We start from the raw sequence: 22,470 nt of genomic DNA, 5'->3' as shown, positions 1-22,470 counted from the left end.
GCAAAAAAAATATATAGGATTCGCTCAAACATCGAAAACTTTTTCCGAGGCCTAGAGGTTCGAAACTCATATACCAAACGACTCAGCTCGACAAATTGGGACAATGTCTGTATGTGTGTATGTGCATTGTAATGTAATTATCTCAGCAATGGTTAAACCGATCTCAATCCCTTCATGCCCATGTTGTTTATAAACAACAACATTTTCAAACTTTTACAACTTTCGATTTACGTAAAATTTGTTCACGAAAATAAAAAAGTTTGCGACTATTACCTTCCATTTGTGCAATAACAGTTGTAAGTATGAGCTGTAGAACTGAAGTTATTGCTGTTCGTGTGATTGGATTCGTGTTGAGAAGTGCTGCCAGAGACAGTTTTAGTTAACGGTGAAAAATTAAATGTTGATATATTTTCGTTGCCTTCAAATATTTTTTAAAATTGATAAATCCTATCAATTTCGACTGTTTTGATTACATTTTGCATGCAATTGGACTATTTAAAAAAATCTAGGAGAATTGTATTGAGTATCGGTAGGTAAAAATTAAGTCTTCTAGCACTGTAAGAATTGTTCCTATCTTGGCTAAAACAAGTTTTTCTTCATGTAATATTTCGATATAAGCATTTTTCCCCGAGGGTGCGTTTTACACCATCTTCCCCAAATTTTTTTCCTGGTTTATTCCAAGCAAAATGGGCGGGGATTAAAATTGCCCAAATGATGTGAAATTTGGCATCTGAGCTGACTATGTCACAATATAATTTGGGAGGGAGAGGGAATTTGAGATTTATAAAAATTGCGATGCTCTAATATACGTTAATTTTTTGACATAGAAATTGTCTTACCCCATTATCTGGGGCTATGCGTCATTCTAAAATCTAATATATCACCTATGTAACGAAATTATGTAAGGTTTGCACGCTTATAACTCCGTTATTACTAGATGGATTTTATTCATTGGTGTATAAACCGATTCAGAAACGCCTAACTTAAATATTGGTAATAATCAGTGAAGCCAATTTTCATCAAAATTAACACTCATCACCAAATCAAAACCGATAGTAATCCATGGTTTCGATGCACGAATATGTATACAGACGAAAACCTTCCATGGTAACCTATTTTCAAGTTGCAAACAAATCAGCATTGATGAAATGCGTAACCAAGTTCGCTTGTTTGCATTCCCTCCATTCATTCATTCCGCGTGATCATTTTTCAATCCGAGTATGCTTCACTATGTTCGATTCTTATCCATTCAGAAGTGAGGCACGAGATTCATAATATTTTTTGAATTCAATCGAAGTGATTGAGACAGTTTTGACGCTTTAATGCATAAGAAGGGCATTTGAAACCTATAGTTACGGGCCTTTATGTTACTAGAGCCTCGGATAGTACTATTGATGCCAAAACATCCTCCTTTTCATGCCCAAAAAAATTGCAACGAATGCTATTTGATTCATTCATCAAGCATCGGAAGTTGTCGATTGCGATGAGAAAATATCCATATTGGCCCGATCTTCACTCAATGCTGAGTTGCCTCTGACAACACGTAGTACAGCATTTATTGACGAATGAAAAGTTCTATTTGGCGCGTTATGTATTTGGATTTGATCGCCTACTACAAATAGAATGGCCTGATAAGCAAGGACAATTGGTTCAGTATACAACATTCAGCATTGATATGCATCATTTTAGATCAACAATATTTTCATCAATCACCATCACTGGTAATAATGTAATATCTCTGCAATAAAATATAAAAGTAGTCTTTTGAAAATTGGTAAAATTGAAAAGTTCACGAAAAGGGGGAAATTGCCTTTTGCGAGGCAGATTTCTCAGGCAGAGCCGTCAATAGGAGGTACCTACGAGACTCAATCGAACACGAAAAGTTATAAATAAATGTGCCGCGTGCCTGTTTGAATCAGTTATTGCTCTTTTGCCAAACAAGTAACATCGTAGCTATAGCGTCTCGTACGACAGATTTGATCACCCGCTTCTATGAATGACGTCATCCTCGACTATTTAAGGAATATCATTCCTCGGGCGTGTTCATTCTCCCGTCAAAGGTTACCAAGTATTTTGAATCAAATTCTGTCACCATCGAAAAAAAAGTCTGGGAAAATCTGACAGATGATATCTTACGGAAAGAGGGTAAATGGTATCTCATGATATGAAAATCTGGTAAACTCTATCTTACGATGATAGGCCTTGTATGCAACTTACGTGGGCTCGATTACTTATCGTGACAACCCGAAAAATAAGCTCAAGGGTCAAAATCTCTATAACCGAAGCAAAAATAATCTTTGTATAAAATTACTACTATGCTTTCATTTTTTGTCTTGATGGAGTTTCATTGAGATACAAATTTTCCGGTATCTGGTGATTCAAAGTTAGCGATCGGTTAATTTGCAACTCTGAATGCTCGGAAATGTAAAATTGGACCTGAATCTCAAAGTCTTTTTAAATCCATTTTAACACTTTAAAATGGGAGTTTAAGAACTCATCAAATTATGGTTCCAATGGTTTGTATGAAATCTCAAGAGGCTAGTGTCCATTAGGAGGTTGATATCAATTTTTCCCTTCTCCGAACAAACCCAACATAAAGGAAGCCTGGTATTCGTCGACAGAAACCAAGAATTGACCCATATTACTTTATTGTTCAGAGAGAGGAATTGATTCAATTTAAGAATTCTGGAAAATTATGAGGCAATTGGCAACGCTGGTCGGGACGTAAAGAACAGCAGTAGCAGTCAGGCATGTTAAGACAACGTGTTGCGATGAGTGCTGCACACTGCTACCGCTGGGGGTAGTGGAAGACGATAGGTCTAGGTATCCAGCGGCCAAACGTTCGTGATGTCTCCCTTCCATGGTTCTGATTGGCTTAATTGATTTTGCCGATGACGTCTTCCTCGGATATATAACTTTCAGCATTGCTCGGGCGAGCTCATTCTCTGGTCGAACGTCGGAGCGAAGACGGTAGCAGTAGCCAACAGATTTATTCAAATTATGCAATGCGCTGCGTGCTGCTTTGCACACCACAACTGGAGAGTACGGCACTCAGTGCCAGTGCTAGTTGAGAGCATGCCTTTGCGGTGAATCTAGTACCGCGTTGCTTTGTTCGACACTAGAGTTTTTAAACATCGGCAGAAAACAATCCGACGGTTCTCAGATTTGGAAAGCCGATTGTTTTGAGCTTCGGGGAACACCTTGAAACTCAGTGTATTTGCACGCGTTCAATTTCTTGCTCATCTCAGCGCGTGTCGGAAAGATTTGACATATTTAGGTAATCGTTCGATTAAAATCGCGGCTAATTGTTTCGTGCGTATCGAAGATGTTGAGCCATAGTTAGCCCGACCCACATCGCAACCCATTTAAAGTTGTTGTTCAAAATGGTATGCACTAAGTTCAACGCATTGATCGAAACGCTAGAGCGAAAATCGAAATTCGATTCAAATGTTCGTTAATTTAAAGTCATTTAAACGAAACGACAGGAATATATTGTAATTTAACTCGAAGTTGAATTTTATCGACTCAACAAAAGTAGGTGTCAAGGCAATTGTCAAATACATAACAAATAAATCTTTAAGCAAAAGCATATCGTATGCATGGTTTCGCATTGTCTAAGTAGTTAGTTCTTATTAACTTTCGTATATATGCCGAAAAACTGAACATACTTTTAATATGATGACAAACGATGTAAAATGTTTGAAGTATTTGTAAAATATAACGCTGTTCTATCTATTTCATGCAAATTAAACCAGGTATTGTATTAGTGAGTATGACGAATATATCCAAACACATAAAATATATGCGCGTTTCAATAATTATTTGACAACCCGATTTTCAACGACTACTCGACCAAACACATACTTTGACCAACCATATCCGCCGTGAAGAGAGTAAACGTGTAATATTTCGATTATTATTATGCATTCAAATATATAAATACATACAAATGAAATATGTATCAAATCAAAATATTTTAGAAGTAGTTTTCTAATTTTACGTTTACAGTTCGTACAACCCCTTGGATCGTCCCTTGGAGTTTTTATCACAAAGGCATCTGTCAACATACTTCTGTAGTTATTTCTTACTCACGGGTGGACTCAACTGGATTTGCGTCTACAGAAAGGCAAGGATTAGATGGAGATTTTGCTGGGCGAAAAGACTGAGTTATGTTATAGCAGTCTTTTACTTTTAGTTTTTTTAGAGCAGTTACTTTACTTTCAAGCTGCGAGATAATCTATAGCGATTCTTGGTAGCCAACCCAAAAGCAATACCATCTGAACAAGAGGCAGCACTGATTGGTTTTTATCACAGGTTTACATTATTATTTTACATCGATCGAATTCCTTAGGGCATGTTCAGCAGCGAAATATGTTATACAGGAGTTTCAAAGTGGGATTTATATAGGAGTTTTAGTCCTTTGGCGGTCGCGCAAATGGCTCACAAGGCGAGCAGCCGCTGGTGCGCTAAGACGATTTCGCTACATTTTCAGGGCGGCGTGCACTCAGTGCACTAGTGCGAGTGACGGAAGGTTAAAGTAGAAAACAATAACATTCTCATCAGAGCTTTTTGATTCATATTTCGAATTGCTTTGTTTAGAACTGTATAACTGGTATACGCTGCCGTTCTTTTTGTTGCTTCATTTGAAATATGTTTAGAAATGTTTTGAATACAGGGTGTTTGGTTCATGGTTAAGAACCTCTCGAGGGGTGATTGACTGTCTTATTTTGGAGAAAAAACCGTTCTACACATACCATCAAATCTCAACCGTTACTAAGTTATTGAGCTTTTTGAGTTAAAAACTTAGTTGTCTTAAAATAGCTCTAACTCAAAAAGTATACTTGGTATTTCAAATCTTTTAGATCCATTGAATAGGTGAAAAAATTAATTGAATGGTGTTCTAACCTCATTAGCTGGGTTAAGTAACCTTTTCACAGTAATTTACTTAAAAGTTAACAATTTCGATCGATTTTTCGTTCATTTCGCGAAAATCTTAATAGTTATCATCACCATGTTAATAATAGAGATTGTTTTGTCTTGAAGAGCTGCATAATTTGTTCTTTGACATGATACACTTATCTTTTCTTGTTTTCATGTGTTTGAGTTATTGAACTTTGATTTTTTTTTTCTCATTTTCACTAATACTAGCTCTTATTGAAAAAGTATGGCACTTATTGTACCTTTTCTTATTTTTAATCGAAAGCTAGAAAAATTTTGCAGAGAAAAATTTATTAATACGTTTCAGTTAAGCGTATTTAGTATTCGTTTTGAAGTAAATTAGTTTAAATTTAATGTTATTTTTAGCATTCTCGTTAATTTACTTAAAAAAGTAAATAATAAACATCACCATTATTATAATCGAAATAATGCATCTCAGTAAGTTCTACAATTCTTTCTTTCACTCCATTCAGTTATCTCTTTTAGTTTCGAAGCAAAATTATTTTTATCACCTCGCTTCATATGCAAAAACAACGATTTCGAACCCACTACAATTGTGGTGAGGTCATGCAGTGTTAACTATTAAATTGCAGTGAAATGAAAAGCGATAGGGATAAAGTGTCAAACAGCAAGCTATAGAGAATGTTAAAGGGCACCAAATGACCAATAGTAAGGATAAATTTAGTTGAATAATAATTAGAATAATTACAAAACTCTCCAAAAACGCCAAATTTGAGTTATTTTACTAGTAAAAAGCCATTCAGTACACATAACTAAAGGAAATTTGTACATAAATCGAAAGAAAATTTTCTCAGCTTTCCAATGAAGACTTGGAAATTACGATATAATGCAAATTTTTTAAATTAGAGTCTTTTAAACACTTGTAAGTCGATTACAGGCTAAGTTTTGTAATGAAATTACAAAGAAACGAGAAGAGATAGGAATATGATGTTTAAGAACAAATTATGAATCGTCATCAAACCCAACTTTTGGATAATAGATAATATCTATTAGATATTACTATAATCATAATTCATTATTTTGAGAAAATTAACAAAAACCTCATCAAAAACGCCAACTTTTAACCACTTTACAACTTGAAGGTAATTAAAACTAATTAACTGAAAGATATGAGAGACCCATTCAAGAGAACATTTTCTCACTTTTCCAAGGAAACCAAAAGATTTAAAATACGAAGTATACTTTTCGAGTTAAAGGTATTTTAAGACAAATAAGTTTTTAACACATAAATTTCAATAACTCTGTAACGGTTGAGATTTGATGGTATGTGTAGAACGATTTTTTTTCTCCAAATATGACAGTGTATCACCCCTCGAGAGGTTCTAAACCATGAACCAAACATCCTGTATATAAAGAGTATTAAGCATATATATTAGGGTGTCCCAAAATGACATCATGTTAAAAAAGTCATCGGGCTCACTTCTTAAATGAAAGGTTAGGGTATTGGGACCACTTTCTTCTTCGGAGTGAGTTTGCTAAAATGCTTCCTACTGGTGGCGAATTTTGATTTTTTGAAAAATGGGCCGATTTTGGATAAAATTTCAAATTTATGCCTATTGAAGTGGTCCTGAACTGTCTTAGATTTTTTTCAGCATTTTTTTATTTTTCTGGAGATCCAAACGGAGGAGTTTGGTTAGTTAGTTTGTACAAATTTGGAATTATAAGAGCGGCAGAGCCATTAAAACTTAGTAAAAAGTGAAATTTTTGGTGTTTTTCAGTATTTTTTCTTCAAAACTGGGTATCTACAAAATTTGAAAAGTACAGAAAATACTTTATATAGTTGAGCCGAATTCAGGGACGTAATTTTGCTGAAGAAAGTGTATAGCTACGGCTAATGGGGTATGAGTTATTTTAGTTTTTGTTAGATAACCTTTGACATTTTTAGCAATTTATCAAAAATAATGCTGTTCCAAAAAGTAAATCAGTTCAAATGTGCTTCGACCACACATTGTTTTTCGAAAAATAGAAGGAAAATCATGAAAAATGACGTTTTCTGTACGTCTTTAGTATGTCAGGACGAGGTTTAATGAGCATTTGATGATTTTTTTTTGTAACTTAAATTATAAAAATAATAACTTTGCTAATAACGCCAAGTCTCTGAAGAAGAGTTAATTCTCCATAACTACTTATAGGAGGCATGTTCAACAAAACGATTGTGTCAGAAGATGCGCTGTATTCTGTTGTAAAACTTTTTCGAGGATATTTGCCTCAAATTTGACTATTTCGGAATTTTGTGATCTAAACAGTAAATATCAGTTTTTCAACACTCACCTCACTCTTCTGCCTTTTTCTCCACTTCAAAGTTCCTAACATGAAAATAAAACTTTATATACAAAATGTAAGTACGTTAATCAATTCAGCCTTCAAATATACGCCATAACTTGCCATTAACTCGACATATTTGTTTAATTTTAGTGATTTTCAAACCCGCTAGGTGACTATTAGTATAGAAAATAATTTTAAAAAAATCGTCAAATGCTCATAAAAACCGATTCTGATGTACTAGAGACAAGCGAAAAACGCCATATTTCATCATTTTCCTTCTATTTTTCGAAAAATAATCTGCGGACTAAGTCCACTTAAGTTGTTTTATTTTGTAGAACAGTGTTATTTTTTATGAATATCATAAAATGCCAAAAGGTTATTTAACAAAAACTTAAATAACTTATATCCCATTGACCGTAGCTATACACTTTCTTCAGCAAAATTACGCCCCTGAATTCGGCTCAACTATATAAAGTGTTTTCTGTACTTTTTAAATTTTGTAGATACCCAGTTTTGAAGAAAAAATACTGAAAAACACCAAAAATTTCACTTTTTGCTAAGTTTTAATGGCTCTGCCGCTCTTATAATTCAAATTTGGTGCAAACTAACTAACCAAACTTCTCCGTTTGGATCTCCAAAAAAATAAAAAATTCTGAAAAAAATCTTAGACAGTTCAGGATCACTTCAACAGGCATAAAATTGAAATTTTATCCAAAATCGGCCCATTTTTCAAAAAACCAAAAGTCGCCACCAGTAGGAAGCGTTTTAGCAAACTCACTCCGAAGAAGAAAGTGGTCCTAATACCCTAACCTTTCATTTAAGAAGTGAGCCCGATGACTTTTTTAACATGATGTCATTTTGGGACACCCTAATATATATTCATGTTCGATAGATTGGTGAAAATAATTTCGAATCAAGTAACGACCTAAGGACACGTTAGGGAGTGGTTCAATTGTAGATTCATAATTTTGATAGTTCTATAACATAAAATTTTAAAACTAGAACTTACTCTCCCAGCAGCAGTTTGAATATGTGTTCTATTTAGTTTAAAATTCATATTCATTCCATATCTCATGCGTTACTGAACTAAAATTATGTTTCCCCAGTTAACCCAGACCAGCATTAAAAAACAGTTCTGAACGTGTTTTAAATTAAGCAACAAATAGAACGGTGGTGTGTACCAATTAAATTTTTAAAACAAAACTGTTTTATAAAGGCGACGCCAGAAAATTCGGAAGGGGCCATTACATATTTTTAGACACAACACATATTTTTAGACGCAACACATTTTTTTCAAGTTTAATATTTTTAAATCATGTACTGATGTATGGGGAACAAGATTGGATGGTTTTACCTAAAATTGTCCGTTTACAGCTATTTTTTCAAAAATGATTTCAAGTTGAAGTCCGTTTTCGTGTTCCGGGGTGACTTTGATAACCTGTATGTTCACCCACATTAAGTTATTGATGTCAATGTTCTTCATTCCAGTGATTGTTTAAACTAATTCTGGAAGGATACTCATTGTTAAATAGATGGTAATTAGTATTATACAAAGTATTTCAATGTACTGTAAAATTCGAGTAACCAAAATTCGTATAATTTTTTTCAACTTGAATAAAAAACTCTGAAAACCTTTAAAACTACTAAAATTGTTTTGTTTCAGTGTTTTATCAATGTACAAAAAGTGTCATCCATTTTAACACGTTGGAATATTGAAAAATAAAAAAAATGTTGCGAATTTTAACTTAAAATAATTTTAAATAATTGCCAACTAGTTTCACAAAAAATGTATTAAAAATAAACAAACTCTTAAAACTAAATTTAACATATCCCAATCTAAAGGAAAATAAAACCTCGCTTGTAATTTATTACTCTTGCTCAAATCTGAGATTTATTTGTTTTATAAAAATAGACACTAGAAGCTTCGTAAAAATCAGGTAAAGTCAAATTTCGGACTTTTTGTAGTTTTTGTACACAAAAACCGAACAATATACTCAAAATGTATAACAAATCATTTATTTTATAAGTTTAGAGTAAAAATCAATTCAAATTAAAATAATTCGGTAGACTATTCTGATTTAATAAGCGATCTACGAAAAAAGTGTCGAGTGCTCAAAGTCACCCCGGTTTACGGTATTAGTTTTGAAATCTCGCAATTCTTTTTTTAATTCTTTTTAGATAAACTCATTTGAAAGCAGTGGTCCTTAAAGCATTAAATAACAGAAAAAGATTTCAAAACTAGTAAAAATGACTAGTTTTTCAATAAATATGGATATTTACGTAAGTAATTTGTAAGAAAATTTATGAGCTGGGAGGTGTCTCCATAAGGGTATTTTTAACGCAATGGATATAAAGTTTTTAGCCCAAAAATGCGCAATATGAGTCCTGTTATCTTGAAACTACACTAAATTTTGAGTCGGATTCATAATAAGTTATCGATGGAAGCTCATCTCAAAAGTATAAGACGTATAAATATAAAACGTATAAATATAAACTGTACGAAAAGCTTGAATCTATAGCTCTACAAGGAAAGGTAAAACCTATAAAATTTGCCAAACTCATTGATTCGTGCGTTTTCTAACTCCTACTATAAGCACGTCTCTATTTAATTTTATATTAGTCGAACTTGTTACACACTTCGTTAAACCTCGGGAATTAATCCTTCACAATTACCTTTCATCTGGACTCCAGCTGATTAATGAAGTTCCAATTCTTAATGTAAATGTTTTATCTGTTGGAACAGTTATAGTTTTTATCCGAATTATTAAAATCAAGACGAGTGGTTAGCGCTTTAAAGGAAACAATACAAAAGTGGGTTACTGGTTCAAACTGTCTTTCAACGATGAAGAATCCTTCATTGGCATCACTTCAACTGCCCGTTGACATTTTCATTCAAAACCACAAATTTCAATTATTAACTTCCGAAACCAAAAGCAAATCATTTTACCCGTTACCGATTCGCATTATGGCTTGCAAAAGTGCAACACGGTGCGTGGGAGAATATTATCGTTCAACCTTACACCATTGTCGCAGCAGGAGCCCTGATTGCGTGTTTGTCATTAAAAATATGAATATAGGTTGCAGCTATGTCTTTGACTGCCTGACGTCCTTTTTATTGTCGGCGTTAAAACGATTGCGTAACGAATCGTTATATTCAACTGAACCTGATGTTTCGTCATAGTTACTCAACTCGATACTCCTATCATCATCCGGGAACGCTTCAGCCGATAAGAAGTAAACTTTGAAGGCTTTCATGCACGTCGTAGTAGGGAATGCAATGCATCCCTTTCCATTTGAGGTATAATCCGTTTACATTACTGTGAATGCAATTGTATTGAAATTACTATCTTGAGAAACAACCACTTACCACCAGATACTTTTGTATTACTATATTGCGTTTCAAAGAAAAAACCCTGAGACTGTTTCAGAAAACCATGTTTTGTTATAAGTTTAATATGTCAACTTTTAATTCACGGTTATGTAATAAGAGCAACAAATTTTCCGAAAGCCGCACATTTATAACTCCATTGTATATAATTAGGTTGCTGAATCTATCAGTGAAAAACGCCTTCAACCCATCTAACAGTGTGATGAGACATTTCTTATAACTCTTTTCTCTCTTTGTGTACTATTCGTATTACAAGATCATTTAGTACACGATGAATCGCGTTGTTTTTGATTATATGTCATCACACTGAAAATATAAATTTGTAAATACAATGAAATTGATCGTGCAATGCACGAGTTCATTCGTCGTTTTCTGCAACGTAGTATTTTCGTGCATTTATAGTAGGTTTTGTTAATTTCATGAACTGAAAAAAGTGGCCGCTTAATGAACGAAAGTGTTGGTAAATATGACATATTCGTTGTACATTGCACGAATGTATCGATGATAACGAAATTAATTTTCGTGAATGAAACGAAATGTTTCGTTTGTTTTAATACAAGTTTGTGTATATTACGAACGATTTCATTGGTCGCACGAAATCATTTTCGTTCATATTAGAAAAGTTTTCTCATTTATTAGTATATTATTTTGGCATTGCTCCAGCAGAATATGGAACGAGCTCAGTTTCTTTGTGAATTATCCCGGAAGAGAGAAAAACTCCAACTTATTCATACAAAACCAACGAACAGTTCGCAATGGCTCATCTGAATCCAATCGAATCCGTACTGCTCCGGATTCTGGATCTACTGGGGCGCTAGTGTACATGAGAAATAATAAACTTTAAAACTTGTTATATTAAACCTGGCAATTTAGAAAGTTCGCGTCTTCAGTGAAGTTGTTCAAATGCACTCGGTCGTGCACATTGTGATCTTTTACGGAGCTTTTACGGTATTGGACCAATTCAAATGTTGTTCCTACATTTCGATTCAAATTTCAATCCATTTTGAGCAAAAACAATGAAATGATTTCTACAACACGTATAGAAAGTTTGGAAGGCATCAAGCAGGAGCGGCAACCAATAAGGTGGCAAAATTCGCACAAAGAAGTTCTACAGAAAGTAGAAGAAGAATATGTCGGAATTCGGTACACAATCCTTGTTTGGCAAGCGATCTGAGCATATGGCAAATTATCATTTCTTCATTACATCAGTGATTGTGAACAGACAAAATCTATGAAGAATCACTATTTCAAAGAATCCTTCTATTCCAACAGCGAAAAATGCGAATATCTAAAATGAATGAACCTCGAATCGCGCACTTAGATTCGACAAAGTATCGATTGATTTCAATGGCGGCAATGTATGTTGGCAGTCATGTAAATTTAGTTGAATTATGATAGAAAAAATGTGTCTTTTTAAAACTGGCAATTGACTTTTTCCAGATGCATCATATCAGGAACAGTAGGAAATCAGTAACAACATTGCACGAATCAATGTAACTTTTGTAAATCACGTAGTCGTCATCTATTAACAAGTTGCATTTTATTGGTATATTGCTAAATATTTTTCCTTGATTGTGATAGTGTAAGGGCAATTTTTGAATGTACCTTCGACATTGTAGTGTTGACGTTTAACCCACCTTACTCCATCATTCCTCATTATTGACGGAGGCCCTCTTCAACCTCAAACAACGTCTTACAACTATGAAGGTCAGATTATATCATATGGGGGGGGAGAGGAAATAGTACAGTTGGTAAGCCTATTACACTGTACGCAGCTCCTGAGTTCGAACTCCTACTACCAGATATAGTATGTTAGGCTCTTTGCCACTTTCGGTCTGATTGCCCAGAAATGCTAATATCTTTTTAAAATATATCAAAATCATCTTCCGTTTTTCGACGGTACCTGGACATTTACAATGCCACCTATAATGATGGAAAACTAATTTTTTTTCTCCACATAATTTGATTCCTACAGTATTTTTAATACTTTGGTTGAATGATTTGGCTTAAATTTGAACAATAAATCTCAAGGTGGCATAAATGGCTCCCTGATGCTGAGGATGATTTTTTGATCATTTTACTCTACAGCAGTTCCTGTTCAATGATAGGGGCCCATCAGCTTAGTTGTTCCCAGGGGCCCCTAGTGGTCTTAAGACAACCCTGAATATGATTGCTGGATTTCAATCATTTTTGGAGAAATAATATTTTGAGCGTAATGTAAAAAATCCGAGACAAGTACACAGCGACGCCCAATCAACCTCACGAAGCAGCATTGTAATAAATAGATGTATAGTGAAAGGAGACTTCTTTGAATCCATGTGTTAAAAACACGAAGGCACGATTAACTAAAAATATTTTCTCCAGGATAATTTTGATTCGGTATTTATTGCAATTCCATATAATCTTTGAAAATATTTTATGTTACCTTGTTGCCTGTTTTCTAGGTGTTCTATGTTCATTTGGATTTTTTCTTTCGGTATTCTAGATAACGTACAAAAAATAAATGTTCCAAACCCTTGAGCAAATGAAAACACATTCGAAAATTTCGCCAATCACCAAGTTATATGTGAGCCACACAATTCTGCACTTCAAAAAAAAAAAAAAAAGATCACGAGTTCGTTTTAGTATAGTCCGTTTTACGCTCAATGACTTGATGCTCAAAGAAAGGTCCTACTCGGTGTGGTTCCCCGGATTCATCAGCAGCGGTGTAAGCTGAAAACATGGTAATCGGCGACATCAGTCGCTATCGGTATTTTGAGTAAGATGCTACTGCTAGGATGTCTTTCTGTTATATTTTTTGTAGCTTCAGCACCGAGTTTGAGTTTAGGATCAGAAGTCAGTGCAAATGTGAGCGCATCTGGGTTCGGTTATGAATTGATCACCAGCGGTCTTGATACAGTGAATTTCAAGTAAATACTGATATAAATATTGACTAAAGAACTTGTGTTAAAATAGATGTTATCCTACTAAAATAATAACCTATAAATCGTTTCGCAGTATGCAAAAGGATCATCTTCGCTCGAAAGAATATTTTCAAATGCTTAGTGCAGAAATAGAAAATTTGCACCGAACTTTAAGGAACACAGAGCAAATGGTGATTCGTCATTCAAAACTACTTAGTGGCTTTGATGCACAGCTTAAGAAACTGACTAGTGCCATGGAATCGGTTGAGACCATTCCAAGCATCCAGAATGAGCTGGACCTGCTTTCTCTAAACATTTCCCGTCTGCTAAACGATGCCAGGTTTGTACTAGTCGAGGGAACGATGATAATTTCTTAAAGTTTCTGTTTTCATTTCAGTAATATTAACCGCGTTCAGCAAACCCTTCCAACAACGGAGATGCTGAATGATTTCATTCTACAACTTGCTGCTGATCGGCTTCAATCTCATGGAACGGATTCGCGGAAACTTTTGCTGGAATCGAAAGTTCTACCGTCCACTTGCGCCAATGTCCCGGAAAGTCGCTCCGGCGTTCGACGCATTCATCCTCAGCCTGGTTTCAAAGATTCGTTCGAAGCATACTGCGATCAGGATTACGAAGGTGGTGGCTGGACGGTTATTCAGAACCGTTTCGATGGATCGGTTAATTTTTATCGTGGTTGGGACCAGTACGAGAACGGGTTCGGTGACTTGCGGGGCGAGTTCTGGCTGGGTCTGAAAAAGATTCATGAGCTGACCTATGCGAAGCCGCATGAGTTGCATATTGTGATGGAGGATTTTGAAGGCAAAACGGCAGTTGCTAAGTATAGTCATGTTTTAGTCGGAGGACCCGAGCAAAAGTATGCGCTGAATAGTTTGGGAAACTACAGTGGAGATGCGGGAGATTCACTCAGCGATGCAGTGAATTTGAAGTTTTCCACCTTGGATGTGGACAATGATACTCACCCTCCGGATAGTTGTGCTGTCACATATAAAGGTGCCTGGTGGTATGGGGCTTGCCATTCAAGGTAGTATTTTCAATATAGGTTTTATAATTAAGCAGTATGTAAGATTTATTCTTTTCGCAGTAATCTGAACGGATTATACCTCAAAGGAAAAGTGGAAGTGTTCGCTACTATGATGTGTTGGAAAGCCTTCAAGGGCTACCATTATGGGTTGAAGAGTTCCAGGATGATGATACGAGTATCAAGTTGAGTAACTATGACGACGTATCGGGTTCAACCTAACATGACGGTTTTCTTACGCAAACATAAATAAAAAACGAGTGCAAGAAGAATTTGCAGTACCAAGCAGCATTGCTTTTTTTCCTGGGGCATTTTGCAGGTATGCTGAAAATGTGTAGAAAATAACAGGAGAAGATTTCCTTTTAATTCCACCAGGCTGTTTCATTCAACTGTACTCTGTATTCCGTGTAAGGAAAGATGGGGTAAAACGTAACCCATGCACTCCTTGCTTTTAGCAAAAACTGCTGAAAATTTCTAGAAAAAGGTAACACCATTCGGAAGTCCGCCATAGTAAACATACACTGTCAAAGTTTGATAACCGTACATCAATAGAAGCTCGAGAAATAAAAAAAAACAATAACGTACTTTTCTCATGTAATTTATTGCACGTGGAGAATACGCATGGTCTTGTCTGAGTGAATGATGACTTTTGAATTTTGTATGAGGATTGAGAAGAAAAATTCAAAACCAGTTACCAATTTTCTGCATCACTAAGATCAAATATTTTATTCTCATATTCATTGGTTTACTTTTAGTCCATTAAATCACCAAGGGGTTTCAGCGTGAAAAACATAAATATAATGATTTATAACTTTGTACAACATTATGTAGCATGTTCAAATAGTTGATACTTTGAACACCCTAACCCCAAGGACCACCCTAGTTCAAGTAATATAAAAAAAATCGGCTAGAAAGTGCTGAGAAAGTTTTCCCGAAAATACTACATATCTAAAACCAACGATTTGGGCGCAAACTTGATTGCACTTTCTATATCAACTCATAGAAAACATGGTAAATAAGAAATAAAATCTCTTTCCTATATTTATGATTCCAGTGCAGTCTCCAACATTATTGAGGTTGTCACAGATAGTATGGATCGTTCATTCTGTTCATCGCTTTTAGTCGTACCAAAAGGGCTTAATGGTATTAGTAAGTACAATAAAATATCTTCATTTCGATTAATTTTTTTTCACGTCAAATCAATATGTTATGTTATGTGTTCTAATACGAAGAAGACCTGACTTAATCAATTTAAAACTGTTGTATACCTAGATAGATTGAACTTTATACATACAGATATGACTTTTTATTATTAATTCTACGAATTTCTTATGACAAATGAAAGACAAACATTCCAGATACTCAGTTGAACACATATTGTAGACACATGATAACGGTGCTCTAGTTTTCCTTTCACGGCCCATTACTCATAGCACACTGAATAAGACGAGCAACTGAATTTTATCAGTAATCTGGATTGGAATATGGCCATGTAGTGTCTTCCAAAATCTTAAAAGTGCAATCGTAAATGATTTGACATATCTTCAAGCTGGAAAACAATAGCATACGAACTTTCAATACAGTAGTTCTGATATTTTTAATATTTATCTGAGAATTATTCCAAAAGCATTCACAGGTGATTTTGCCCAGAAATATTGCATCAATTAAAGAAACTGATTATTATACATATTATAATTCTAGTACATGTATTGGGTAACATGTAGTGATCAACAGCCCCAAATTGTTTTATTGGTAGCTCTAAGTACACATAACCCGCCTATAGGACTTCCCTTAAGAGTTTGGCCATTATCTTCTGCAATTTGGAACTCGTAAACAATTATATCAAACCCGGAAAGGTATAAAACACGCTCTTGATACAGGGTCTGGGATTCAGTTTTGTTTCAATGGTGAAAGTGATCTCATCAGTGGTGTATTTTTTTCCGAACTCGTATCCATTATAACAGGGGAATGGCAAAACACACACAACTCCTTTCGTTAGTAATAGCCTTTATCCTTTTTGTGCATCATGGGGCTTACGGACAGTCTTGTCAAAATTCTACCAAAACGGGTTTTAATGCCATCAGAGAACAGATCAACCTGTTGGAAAATGAGTGAGTATATGATTGAGTTGCGTCTAAATTGCAAATTATTTGTTAGTTATAACTGATTAGTTTTGGACAGTAGACGTAGATGATAAGCTTCTCAGTCTACAGACTTGAACGAATCGCATTCGATTTCTTTAGAAGAAGATGAAAGTAATGCTAAAAAATAAGGAAAATTTAGTTATTTCTAATTTTTGTACTTTATCCTCAAAACCTTGATATATTTTAAATTTGGTGGTTCTAAACAAAACACAGAACTCCAGCCAAAACCTTTAGCTAATAGAATAGAATAATAATAGAAGAAAAGGGAACCCAAATAAGTACTAATCCATGGTTCTTAAACTTATTCAGAATCGGTATATTGAGCGACATTATGCAAAGCGCGGCATGGTCGATAGTCAACTTGAAGGCATCTTTAGGCCGAATCAAATTCACAATGGATACGACAGTCGGTGGAGGAGTGTCAAACGAAACGCAAGATTGCAGTAATGAATGCGGTGGAACAGGCTGTAACCCAAGGTATATAAAATGAAATAACTTGTTCAAATAATGTTCTCTTAACAACTATCGGTATCGCAGCTGTATAAATATGAACATGGCTGATCTTTTGGCGCAATATTTCAATGAACACAAGGTTGTCGAAATAAAGTTCTTAAATGGAAGCTCGATTGTCAGTGGATGCAATGGCACTATCGACCATGAAGTACCACCAGCAGGTACGACTGCTTTCATTTTTTACGAAACTTCTTGACTTGAGCGATATCATTACAGGTCGCATGATTAAATCTTGCCAAGAAGCACACAAAACTGGAACATATATTCTCAACCTTAACGGAAATGAAAATGATAGTTTTTCCGTGCATTGCGATGCCGATTATGAAGGAGGAGGTTGGGCCGTTATACAACACCGATTCGTTGGAACAATGGATTTCTATCGTAACTGGACTGATTACAAAGAAGGATTCGGTGAATTAGAAGGTGAATTTTGGCTGGGCAATGACAAAATTCATCAGGTTAGTTCATTCTTATCAGCACACGGTACTTAGATCTAATAACTACGTATCAATTTCAGTTGACCAAGGACCAGCCTCGTGAGATACACTTCCTTTTGACGGATTGGGATGACAGAACGGCCATAGCGAAATATACATCTTTTCAAATAGGAAGTGAGGTTGAAAAATATGTTCTCAAGAGTATTGGATATTATAGCGGGACCGCCGGAGATTCCTTTACGGCGCATTTAAATTCAAAGTTCTCAACCCCAGATCAGGACAACGATTTGAAGAACGTAAACTGTGCAAACTTATACCATGGTGCATGGTGGTATGCAGCGTGTCATCTTTCCAACCTAAATGGAAAATATGTGAGAGGGACAGTCAGTGAATATGCTACCTCTATGGGCTGGTACACCTTCATGGGACATTATTACGGGTTGAAGTCCTCCAAAATCATGGTTCGGATCTAGAAGTAGCAGCCATAATAATTAATTCAAATCTGCTACAATCAAAACCGTATTTCGCTGACAATTGGATATTTCGAGCTGTTTATATTTTTTTAAAGAACGATTTCGACAAATACAATAACTTCATGCCACAATAATAAGTTTATATTGATTCTGTTTATTTGAAACGATTTCTTTTGCTTTTTAAAATTCTTAAAAATCAGAGTATACAGCGGTAACTGATGCCAACTTGGTTTAAGTTAGACGATAAATCCAAACTATCATCAAATTGGTACGAGTTAGACACTAAATCTAAACACTTCACACAACATATCGTCGATGTTGTGCTATCTTATGACAAACGCCATTTTGGGGTAAACTGAGTTAGATATGCCACAATACTTATCTAAAAATCTCTACAAAGTAGCGTTTTCTGAATTTTGCAATTTTGTTTGATTACTGAGATATAGCGAAAAACGTACTGAGAAATTTTTAATTGTTTGCTTCAAATGACTGTGTCTGGGGATCGGCTCAAATTATCGTGATGCATAAAATGTTTTTGTGTGTTAAACTGTCTGAGAAACACGATGACATAATCATTTTCAAAACAAGAGTACACGAATTGAGAAAAAATGCAATTTAAGTTTTAATCTGAAATATATCATATTTGGCAACACTGTAATCAAAAATAACTATTTTTTCTAGATTCCCTGACTCATGTCCTTCAAAATACATTTAACCGATTGTTTTTAGACTAAATTAAGCCAAAGATACGAATAAAAATTAATAATCGATGATTTTTTTCTATGGAAAATTGTCAATGCACGAATATGACACGCCATACAAATTTTGTCATCAATACACATCTGTGACACGCGTGAGTGCAACTTTTGTTTTCATTTATAGTAAAAACTCGCAACATGGTCAACCGATCTTCGTAATATTTGAGGGATTAATACAGAATAGATAGAAGCATCAATTCTCTTCTTTGAATTGTTGGTATCATTTGTAAGTTTCAAGATATTCAATCTCAAACTTTAAAAATTGTTTTTCTCGAAATGTGCTAAATGGCACTTGTCATAAGATAGCACAACAGCGACGATAGGTGAACGAGCCAGTGCTGCGAAAATTCAAAATCAAATGCCTATTTCTGCTTGTATTTACCGAACCCAACATTCAGATTCACGCCTCCCTCAATCATTAACTTTCCAACTGGCTGAATCCCCCTCGGAACTAGCATACAAACAAAATTGAGTTTGCTTCTGAAACCGAACATATCCGAACCTGAATGCTCTGTGTCGGGAGAACGAATGACGAGTGAAACGAACCAAACATTGCATTCATCGCGCCGGGCATGAATTGAATTTCTATTTCTTTCGAGTTCCCGCAGGGATGTCAATTTTGTTGAGCTCTGGAACGAGCAACAGGCTGTAACTCAGTAACACCTCAGTAACTAACATCAACTTAGGGTCAAAACTGTTTCAGTTCTTTCCTGATCGATTGCCAGAGCTTCTCCCATGTTAGCCGATAATCCTATGGGCGTTCACTCTGCGTTGATTCCTGTGCAGATAGTTGTGACGTGCTTCAATGACAGAAAATCGTTGCAGAATCGATATCGAGGGTCCTCGGTTCTATCGACTAAAAGCTCTGACCTATGCGTAGTCTAGGTAGCTTTACGCTCTCCTGCCTGTTCCCTTCCGATTACTTTGATGTAAGGTTTGATTGTGTTTCTAATCTCGCATATGTTGTTCCAGTTATTCTTTGTTCCAATTGCCTTGCCTACTCCAATAGATTCGGTTCTATATGACATAATTTTGAACAACAACAAAGAAGTCTTCTCATCAGTGGCTCATAAAAAAGTGGTTTTCTAGGATTTTTTAACATGAAAACAACAAAGAAAACAAATTATTTGCTACGTATGTTTGAATATATATATATATATATATATATATATATATATATATATATATATATATATATATATATATATATATATATATATATATATATATATATATATATATATATATATATATATATATATATATATATATATATATATATATATATATATATATATATATATATATATATATATATATATATATATATATATATATATATATATATATATATATATATATATATATATATATATATATATATATATATATATATATATATATATATATATATATATATTCCCACCAAAAATAAGTTTTTTGCATGTCAAAATAAATAAGATTTGCCAGAAACAAAAAACTGAAATTCTTCCTTATTCGAAAGGCTTTTGTGTGAGTATAGGAAATTGAAAATTTTAGGTATTTTTGTCATGTTATAGTAGAGTACTCAATTTTTCGGCCTTTTTTATCAGTAAGTGCGTTAATAACATTGCGAAAGGATTATGTTTATTGGTAGTGAATTGCACTCGCATTTCACTATTAGATAACAGAGACCGGAAAAATGTAAAATGAGATTTTTTTAATAAATTTCCTTAGTCTGTGCACAATAAATTTTCTAAAAAACTGTATTTTACTTATATACATAGCCTTTACAGTTTTTTTGTAATCGGGCATGGAATTTACGCTATGCTCTGAAACTTTTCAACAATATATTCTGATAATAATTCTAAAGATTGAAGCATAAGCATTCGATTTTTTAAAGCTAACTGATGAGGAGACCCCCTAATGAAATATCGCACTTAACAATCTTAAGTGTCCTCCTTTTAATTACGTTAACCTCGTATTTTGTAAAGAAATCCATATCTGATTTTGATGTTTAGGAATGAAAACGGTTGAAAAATTTTTTTCGCTTGAAATCAAACAAGAATGCTTCAATTACTTCAACAAGCATTGTCGCTTACCTTGCCGGATGTTAGGTTACCGGAAACCCCGGTTTCCAATTCCGGATGACCAGTTCAGATTTAGAGGTCATTTCCGTCATGCGACACATCAAATCACATTTTCAGGCGAAATAAGACGGATGGAAGAGCAAATATGCCATTTTGGACACACATGGTCATTCCAGCATCGGTCTTGAAACTCCGGTGTCCGGTTCCTGTGGACCAATCCCTGTTTATAGATCACTTCGATCATACAACATATCAAACTTCCGAGACGCCATAACACTGATCGAAGAGCAAAGATGCCATTTAAGACACATATGACAGTTTTAACATTAGTTTCGGAACTCCGGTGTCCGCTTTTGGAGGACCAATTCAGATTTAGAAGCCATTCATATCCTGCGACGCATCAAATCACACTTTTTTGACAAGATAAGACTGATGGAAGAGCAATGAAGCTATTTTGGGTACACAGGGCCATTTTAGCATTAGTTCTAGAGCTCCGGTATTATTGTTGGAGGGAGATTCCCGTTCCCCGCGAAATGCGCGTAAATGCTTCTGTTTTCGGGTCCGCCTAACCCTATTTTGGCCCTTTGATAACAGCAATAGTATAAAAGTTACTTAATAAACAAATTTAGTCTACCTGCATCCACTGGTAATGCCTTGAACTGATGATGGCTTCCTACTACCTACATACATACATGCATATATACATACATATATACATACAATATAAAAGTTGCCTTTTTTATTTGTTCATGAAAATATGCATGTTTTATTTGTTCATGAAAAATATACAAAACGGTCAATATTTTTCCTATGGCACGTATTAGTTCTAATGATTAGTCGAAAGAACATTTAATTCTACTTCAAACGACATTTTGATCATAAAAATCGGACGAGAAATAGTGGAATAATTCGAATTTGCCTAAATTAGGAATTGTCTTCCAGGACTCTTTAGGGGTTTATGTGGCGTTACCACTGTGATCAGCATGGCACCACAGCGGTTATTCGAGAATTTTTTGTGGAAAAACGAAGACATACGAGCTTCTGTTTTTGATTTTTTATTCGTTATTTATCGATAATAAGAAAATGATTTTGCACGGCCTCTCGTAGCTAACTGAAATGAGAAATGAATATAAACTGTTAAAATAGATAAAATTTCCTATGACTTATACCTAATTTCAATAAATTTTGATAAAAAAAACAATTTTATAAACGTTAAAATAAAAAAGTGAAATGTGTCTCTTTTTTACTCGTTTAAAAATTATAAATGACGAATTTCGCGCCAACTCGAACAAATGTTGGCAGAACCCACTATACACGGTGTGTTTAGTACAACAATTTTATTCGAAAAAAATCGGTATCGCTAAAACTTCAGCATGTGATAGAATGGGCTTTTTTCTTTCATTTGAAAGCAAAATTAAAATCTTCTGTCGGGGGCTCTTTTTATTTTTAAGTTTTTTTTGTTTGAAAACTTAGGTTTTTCAATAAAATTGGTTAACATTTTTGTCCCTAGGTAGTACTT

At 34.6% G+C, this 22,470-nt stretch overlaps 2 protein-coding genes across 2 annotated transcripts; both read left to right on the top strand.

The window, feature by feature from the left end:
- The first annotated feature begins 13,366 nt into the window (after nucleotides 1-13,366).
- Nucleotides 13,367-15,126, top strand: LOC131681723 (fibrinogen C domain-containing protein 1-like). The gene is made up of 4 exons (XM_058962692.1): nucleotides 13,367-13,521; nucleotides 13,610-13,855; nucleotides 13,913-14,560; nucleotides 14,621-15,126. Exons 1-4 carry the CDS (start codon nucleotides 13,376-13,378, stop codon nucleotides 14,745-14,747), a joined length of 1,167 nt encoding a protein of 388 aa, XP_058818675.1. The 5' UTR covers nucleotides 13,367-13,375; the 3' UTR covers nucleotides 14,748-15,126.
- A 1,319-nt stretch (nucleotides 15,127-16,445) lies between these two features.
- On the top strand, nucleotides 16,446-18,662 carry LOC131681721 (ficolin-2-like). The gene is made up of 5 exons (XM_058962691.1): nucleotides 16,446-16,668; nucleotides 17,011-17,178; nucleotides 17,239-17,375; nucleotides 17,431-17,672; nucleotides 17,732-18,662. Exons 1-5 carry the CDS (start codon nucleotides 16,526-16,528, stop codon nucleotides 18,122-18,124), a joined length of 1,083 nt encoding a protein of 360 aa, XP_058818674.1. The 5' UTR covers nucleotides 16,446-16,525; the 3' UTR covers nucleotides 18,125-18,662.
- Nucleotides 18,663-22,470: the final 3,808 nt, after the last annotated feature.

This window comes from Topomyia yanbarensis, chromosome 2, assembly GCF_030247195.1.
Source record: "Topomyia yanbarensis strain Yona2022 chromosome 2, ASM3024719v1, whole genome shotgun sequence".
NCBI classification, from domain to species: domain Eukaryota; kingdom Metazoa; phylum Arthropoda; class Insecta; order Diptera; family Culicidae; genus Topomyia; species Topomyia yanbarensis.
Note: the sequence above shows the minus strand (reverse complement) of the source record. Positions and strands in the feature narration are given on the sequence as shown.